The sequence below is a fragment of the Elaeis guineensis genome, chromosome 15 (assembly GCF_000442705.2).
Source record: "Elaeis guineensis isolate ETL-2024a chromosome 15, EG11, whole genome shotgun sequence".
Taxonomy (NCBI): domain Eukaryota; kingdom Viridiplantae; phylum Streptophyta; class Magnoliopsida; order Arecales; family Arecaceae; genus Elaeis; species Elaeis guineensis.
In genome coordinates, this window is record NC_026007.2 from 63,832,914 (window position 1) to 63,840,139 (window position 7,226).

The window sequence follows — 7,226 nt, forward strand, 5'->3', positions numbered from 1 at the left end:
CCTAGGGATATCTACAACCATGAATTCTCTGATACTCGAACTCTCAAGGGAATATGAATTCTTCAATACCAATCAAACTAATTTCTGGAAGAATATACTTTTAATTTGATTCACCGATACCCTAATTTGTCTCCTAGTACAGATAGTTGTGCAAGAGATCCCTACTTCAGCAATATTTGTAATGCATCAAAAGAACTCTCACACTCTCTCTGGGTGTGTGCGTGATCCAGATCGTCCTCTAATCTAAAGAACCGGCCCACATTGGTCCTTGTACATCTTCTCTCTCTATCCTAATTTTCCTCCTGTCGTCATCAAACTCCATTAATCATGCAAGTAGAGCATTCCATGTTAGCCCAGCTAGCATGCGATTGGCGAGTTCTACTGGAGGCCTGGCCCCATGATCAAAGATAGAATAAATGCCACCCACCCGTTTAAATATCCAACATGGAAAGAGAGGAGGGAGTAATTCAAGTGGTGGATGGCTGGGACTAGGCGGCATTGTGGCAGGACAACTCAGACTAGCAGTGGTTTGAAAATTCTGCACCAACTGGTCCTGGCTTCCTCATATCATCTGCTTTCTAGAAGGATTTCTTCCATCTCTTTCTTTATTTTGGCACCCCTGCCTTCTTTTCACACTTTCCAACTCACCTACCCGACCCATGCCCCAAGTTCCGTGATATGTGTAATTCTATCGCCATTACCTTTATTATTTAGCTTCCTGTTAAGTTTTCAGGGGAACGAATCATGGTTGGTACTAATCTTTGTGTTAATACCTGTTGGGGCAATTTGATCGGATTGGATCAGATGGAGTTGGATCAGATGCGAGTCAAATAAAAAAAACTCATCAATCTAAACTCTACTTATTTATTAAATAGATCAAAAATTCAAATATACACTCGATCGATTTATTAAATAAATAAACTAACTCGATCTATATGATCTATTTATTAAACAAGTTAAATTAGATTAAATAGGTTAAATGAGTTGAACAGATTAAATGAATCGGATTAAATAGGTTAAATAAATTTTAAATAGATTAAATAAATTTTAAATAGATTAAATGATTCAGGTTGCCACTCCATCTAATTATTAAAAGGTCAAAACAGATCAAATGAATCAAAAGTTTAAACTTGAATACAGTCCATTTAAATAAATACATCTAGATAGGTTGATTTATTTATGATCCAAATTTTTTTTGTGTCAAATCCAAATCTATTTAAAGTGGGTTTGCATGGGTCGGATGGACAAAAGTTGGAACATAAATTGCCAACCTTATTTCAACTCTAAGAAGGAAAACTATATATATATATATTACTCAAGCGGGTTTGATTCAATGTTGATTATGAAAGACTTGATGATGTTGGACGAGCAAATCTCTGCCATTAGCTATGAAATTGGCAGGACTTTCATAAAACTAAATCGTGAATGGAGTATATCAAACCCATGAAACCAAGAGCCTTTCTTGTAAAATTACTTTTGATTTCATTTCTTTCAATGATCACTAATACGATTAAAACAATGCGAAAAGCATAGTCATGATCTATTTAATTGAGTTATTATATGTGACGAATTGCGAGAATATGATTTCATCTTGCTTATTAGGATTATATCATGAAAACGCGTTTTAAAGATTTATGTGCACACTCTGTCTCATTCTACTATGCATTCAAGGCCATGCCAGCTTCCAAATCTTGCTCTACAACATTAAAATCCATCAAGAATAATTACAAATTGTGATAGATTTGTAATTAAAATAATTTGTTGACAAAAAAAAAATTAGTTAATTGAATTTTCTCGACAAAGGTTGGATCCAGTTAGCCAACAAGTCATACTCTATCAGCTACAAATGGGGCCCGATCTTGCCTTAAGTTTAATGTTTATTCTTAAATATCACTTTTCTTCGAAAGTTTTAGTTAGACCTGCTCAAAATTAGGTGGCCCATCAAGCCCGTCCGAGTCTAAACTGTTTTAAACAAATCCGAGCCTGATTTTAAACCCGAAGTATCAAATTGGGCCTGAAATTAAAATTCATCCATTAAATAGATTAGGATTGGTTTTACATCGATCCAATCTGAACTCGATCCAAGCTTGATATTTATATAAAATATATAATGCATAATATAATCTATATATATATATATATATTATATTTCTTAATCTCCTCGCTTCATCCTCCCATCTCCCCCAACCTCCTCTATCCTCCTCCTCCTTCCACCTCCCAAGCCTTCCCCCTCCCCTCCGCCTCTTCCTCCACCACCCTAGCCACCCCCTGTCCCACCTCTCTTCTCCTCTAACTACTATACTGGCTATCTCCCATCCCACCTCCCCCTCCCTTCTTTACAACCCCCCATTCTCCCCCCCCCAAAAGTCTCTCTCTTTTTTTTTTTTTTTTTTTTTGTTGCTGGAGAGATTTTTAGGCCCGTGGCTTGGCCCAAAAGCCTGAAGCCCGATATATAACGGGCTTAGTCTTCGAAAGTCAGCCTAAACATCGGACATTACGAGATCCGGACTTAAAAAATTAATGAAAATCATAAGTTGAGCTTAACCCAAATCCAACCCATCCCGCCTATCGAACAGGTCTAGTTTTAATCAAAATCTTTGTTAAAAGCCTTTCCATAGAAATCATAGATGAGTATGGTCTAGATACGGATAACTGAAAGGCAATCTTTTAGCCACGCACGGTCCACGTTGCCAAATCTTTTTGGCAAAATTAGATTAACCTCTGTGAAATCTTTGTCAAACTTTACTCACCTTATTTGCAGCTAATCACCTCTAGGTATCCTTGTGCTACTAACTTTCTTCTAATTCTATAACCGGAGCGTTCATTTTGGTCAACCAAATCCAATCACGTCCTCTTCTCGAGCCATCAGCCTCACCAACCCTCATTAACAACTGCTCTCCACCTGGCCTGCATCACTATACAATAAACCAGACGAGACCGGAGGATTATTCCGCTTTGGCTAGAGCGGAACAAACCCGTGGTGCCGCAGTCACACGTTTGAGAAATTATTGCATGCACCGGGTCCAGGTGGGCCCCGGCAAATCTGGCCACATATGCACGGTGGATAACGTGCAATCGGAATTGGTGAGATCCAAGGTGTAATGTGGCGTGTTATCCACCGTGGGATTTGGCGTGGTCCATTGGACCTGGCCTAAGTAATAATTAGTCCACATGTCTTGCCTGAAGCCCTGAACCTAGTCCAACCCATTTCTTTTGAAATGGAACCACGGTTCATGAGTTCAACAAACCGGTTCGACCGGTCGAGTCAAGCCGGTCGTTGGACGCTCTGTTACGCGCGGAGAAAGGGATCCAGATCCGAAATTATTGCCTGCCTCCAATTAGACCTAAATCCATTGCAATCGGATCCGACGGATGAAATTTCTTCTATGCAGGCGTCAGAAATTGAAAGCACCTTCCTGACCGTTAGATTCGAATGGAACAAAAGCCGATCACCAACCGGTTGGATTAACAGTATAAAACCCCTCGCAAAGCCTCGGTTTCACCCTCTTTTTCTCATTCTCTCTCCATTTCCCGATCTCTTTCTTCCTCGCCATGAGTCCCAGCTCTTGTCGCCGGCGAGCGCCGTAACCGAAGCGCCGGAGATTGAGACGGGCCGCCGCCGAAATGGAGGCCCAGAAAAGCCACGGGGCGAAGCTCACGCGGACCCCCTCTTCCCTCCTCCGCTCCCCGACCCTTCGCTCTTCCGTCAACAGCTTATCCGCCATAGACGAGGCCACCGCAACTGGAGCTGACGGCGATGACTCCGACGATAAGAAGCCCCGCCACCGCCGAGGCGGTCGTCCCCGCCGCCCACTCCTTCCGGCACTCTTGCCCCTTCCCTTCTTCCTCTTCCTCTTCCTCCTCCTCCTCTACCTCCGCGATGACGCCCCCTTCCTCAGTAACCTCCTCCTCGCTGCCTTCGTCTTCGCCGTCGCCTTCCTCGCCGCCCGCCGTTCCCGCTTCCTCATCCTCCGCTGCCGCGGGATCCGGCGGGGGGAGTCGGTCCAGTGGTTCATCGGCGACGGCGAGCGGGAATCGAGGAAGGAGAAGAGCAACGGGAAGATCGTGAGGGAGGGGGTGGAGTTCTACAGCAACGGGGATTTCTACGAAGGGGAGTTCCACAAGGGGCGCTGCAACGGGAGCGGCGTCTACAATTTCTTCGCCAAGGGGAGATACGAGGGCGATTGGGTTGATGGCAAGTATGATGGTTATGGGATCGAGAGCTGGGCGAGGGGGAGCCGGTACCGGGGGCAGTACCGGCAGGGCCTGAGGCACGGCTTTGGGGTGTATCGGTTCTACAGCGGCGATAGCTACGCTGGAGAGTGGGTCAGCGGGCAGAGCCATGGCATCGGAGTGCAGACTTGCTCCGATGGGAGCTGCTATGTAGGGGAATTCAAATGCGGGGTGAAGCATGGCCTCGGATACTACCACTTCAGGTAACCTTTACTGATTGCTTTCAAGGACTGTTTGGCAAGAAAGTTGGCGTTTTTCCTTGTTCTATGGGTGTTCAATGTTCTCTTGTGTTCGATTTTGAAATCTATATGCTTTTATTGTTTAATATTGTGGATTGAATTGGTAGTGTTTGGGACTTCGATTCATGTGTTGTTGGTAATTTGACTATTGTAAAATAAAAATTTGGGGACCATATGAGTGAAAATGGTAAGGTTTGGTATTGTTGGTTGTGGAACGTTATAAATTTTTGCTTTTGACCAGAATTAATGGAACCATAGAATATGGACCTAAAGACCATTTTTTTATTTTTTTTTATTGCTCAATTTGAAATCTGGGTTGCGTGTTTTCCCCCTCCTGACCATTCCAATCTTTTATTTACAATGGCTTCTACCCACCTGGATGTATAAAAATTTGAGTTTGATGTAGTTGCTTTAACTTTGGTTCATTGTAACTGGATTTGTTCTCCCATTTGCTTGTGCTTGATATTATTATATGTAATTCTCATCCTGTTGACCTCAGCTCATTATGGATGAATGAAATGTAATAATCTTTAGTTCTTCGTTTATAATAAGGCAACAATACGGCCATCCTGCCGTATCACCAAAAAAAAAAGAATAAATATGTTTTCCTTGATCGTTCTAATACTTTACCAGAGGAACAGCAGATGACCAGGACTAGTTTAAAACCTGAATGGTCAGGCAGTTTGTTAGAATCAGATTCTTAATGCTGCATCTTTATGATTCTTTTGTTAAGTGTCATATGGTTTGCACGACTCTGGTTTCTGCTGTCACAAGTTTCTGTCTTCGTTTGTTGAAATCTAAGATAAGATGAAATCACTTTTTGGTGTTGGTTGGCACATTGTTGTTCTTGGCTTAAAGCCATTAGTGTTATGTAGGTTGAGCGTGCTGGCTTCTTGATTTTTCTAAACAAACTATGCTGTCTTTATTTTTTCTGGTTAAACATAAACTGAAACCTTCAAACTAATTTGTGCATTACCTTTTGAGGTTGTCTAAAAGTACTTTTGGTGTTTAATCATAAGCATGTTTGTTTCCTCTTTTAGCTTTAATATATGCAAACTGATCATGAATGTTCTCATAAATTTCCTATTCCTCTTAATGACTTCCCCTACTTCTTACTGTATGTAATTTTATTTTCAGCAGGACCTTAGAACTGTCTTGAATTGCTTGGAAAGTTGTATTACAAAAGTTTCACCCATTAACAAATTATGGGAATTTTAACTTGGTGTAGATCATGTGCTTTTTTTTGCTTAATTTGGATTGAAATAATGCAGTTGGTGCCTATCGCAGGAATGGTGATCGGTACTCTGGAGAGTACTTTGGTGACAAGATCCATGGTTTTGGAATCTATAACTTTGCTAATGGTCACTGCTATGAGGGTTCATGGCATGAAGGGAAGAAACAGGGGTTTGGAATGTACGCATTCCGTAATGGTGACACAAGATCTGGAGAGTGGGACTGTGGAGTTCTAAAGATCCGGCTACCACCATCAGATCAGGCTGTTCAGCGGGCTGTTCAGGTATATGCTTTGGGTATCCATTTTTCCGTTCATGTTCTTCTTGCAACATTGTCTTCTAAAGGCTCTATTCTTTTCATTGCACTAGTCTGCTCGAAAGGCTGCAGAGAATGCTATTCTCATTCCCCGGGTAGATGAGCAAGTAAACAAGGCAGTCACAGCTGCTAATAGAGCCGCGACTGCTGCTAGAGTTGCTGCAATCAAAGCTGTGCAGAACCGGATGGATGGAAAGTTTTGTGACACCAATGTTTAAGGTCAAACTTTTGCTTGAACTGTACATTTAACTGCTTAATAATCACTAATCCCAAAGTTTGCGACCAGGTATGGCAAATACTTACCTGGGTCTGAGAGACGGTAAGAGGGAAGCTGACAATTTTATGTCTGGATTATGGAATGCATACTGCGGTCCTCTCATGACTGTAACATGTAAATAACTCCATATGTATATGAATTTTTTTTTGGTAGAATCCATATGTTTATGATTTGAATGAGCCTTTTAATGCAATTTCTGCAGGTCTTCTTGGTGTTTTCAACAGTTTCTAGATTTTCAATTTATTCTACTAGTGATACCATGTGCTGGGTAGTGATTGCTTTTGGATGTGCACATGGGAAACAGTACCTTTTCTTCAGCGCTCCTGGCTCCTTATTTCTTTTAGCAACTGCTGTATTGATTCACTCATTCTTCTAAACCTGGTCCCTGCATCTGGCCCATACTATATTTCATCCTTCTTCCCATAGAAACTGGTCCACTTGGTATATTATAATTAAAGTGTTCATAACTTGACTTTGGTAATGAATAGATTAACTGTTCTTTCTTCCTTTTCCCCCGTACAAATTTCTTTCAACCACTCCCACCTGCATTTGGTCATTCAGAAAGCGAATGGTGGAGTTTGATTACATGAAGTAGTTGCAGCCTTCTTGACCTAACTGGGTAGCTTGCATGAGATTTATGGGTGTCAAACAATGGTGATTTGTGATGTACCGAAAAAACAATGGTGATTTGTCGAACCCAACGCTAGTACGGTGAACCTGCCGACCGCTGATGGTGACTCGAACTTATCATGAACACATTGTCGTCTTTCACTGATGTTAAAAGCCTCCACATTTTCAAAAGGATGGTCGGATGTTTCCTTTTGTTTATCTTAGCCATGCCTATCCAACATCCTAGGCTAAAAGCTTGTGTGTCCTTGATCTAAAGGAAATTTTTGACCGAGGCAAAAGCTTCCCTCAGCTCAGTGTGA

The 7,226-nt window shown here is 41.8% G+C and overlaps 1 protein-coding gene across 4 annotated transcripts; it reads left to right on the plus strand.

Moving 5' to 3' along the window:
• The first annotated feature begins 3,510 nt into the window (after nt 1-3,510).
• LOC105058224 (uncharacterized) lies at nt 3,511-6,662 on the plus strand. 4 transcript variants are annotated; one of them, XR_012137225.1, is made up of 5 exons: nt 3,511-4,436; nt 5,760-5,988; nt 6,074-6,239; nt 6,307-6,411; nt 6,500-6,662. XR_012137225.1 is itself a non-coding variant. In XM_010941091.4 (4 exons), the coding sequence occupies exons 1-3, from the start codon at nt 3,625-3,627 to the stop codon at nt 6,236-6,238; spliced, it is 1,206 nt and encodes a 401-aa protein (XP_010939393.1). In that variant the 5' UTR covers nt 3,511-3,624; the 3' UTR covers nt 6,239; nt 6,307-6,476. The 4 variants fall into 4 exon arrangements, 2 of the variants coding, with proteins under 2 accessions (XP_010939393.1, XP_010939392.1); XR_012137224.1 differs by having other exon boundaries at nt 6,074-6,411; nt 6,500-6,659; XM_010941091.4 differs by lacking the exon at nt 6,500-6,662 and having other exon boundaries at nt 6,307-6,476.
• Nucleotides 6,663-7,226: the final 564 nt, after the last annotated feature.

Bases quoted from the DNA above. Each gene is read 5' to 3' on its own strand.
- LOC105058224 (XM_010941090.4), top strand. From the start codon at position 3,625: ATGGAGGCCCAGAAAAGCCACGGGGCGAAGCTCACGCGGACCCCCTCT. The intron at 4,437-5,759 runs GTAACCTTTACT...TGCCTATCGCAG, and splicing joins CTCGGATACTACCACTTCAG to GAATGGTGATCGGTACTCTG. The intron at 5,989-6,073 runs GTATATGCTTTG...TCATTGCACTAG, and splicing joins CTGTTCAGCGGGCTGTTCAG to TCTGCTCGAAAGGCTGCAGA.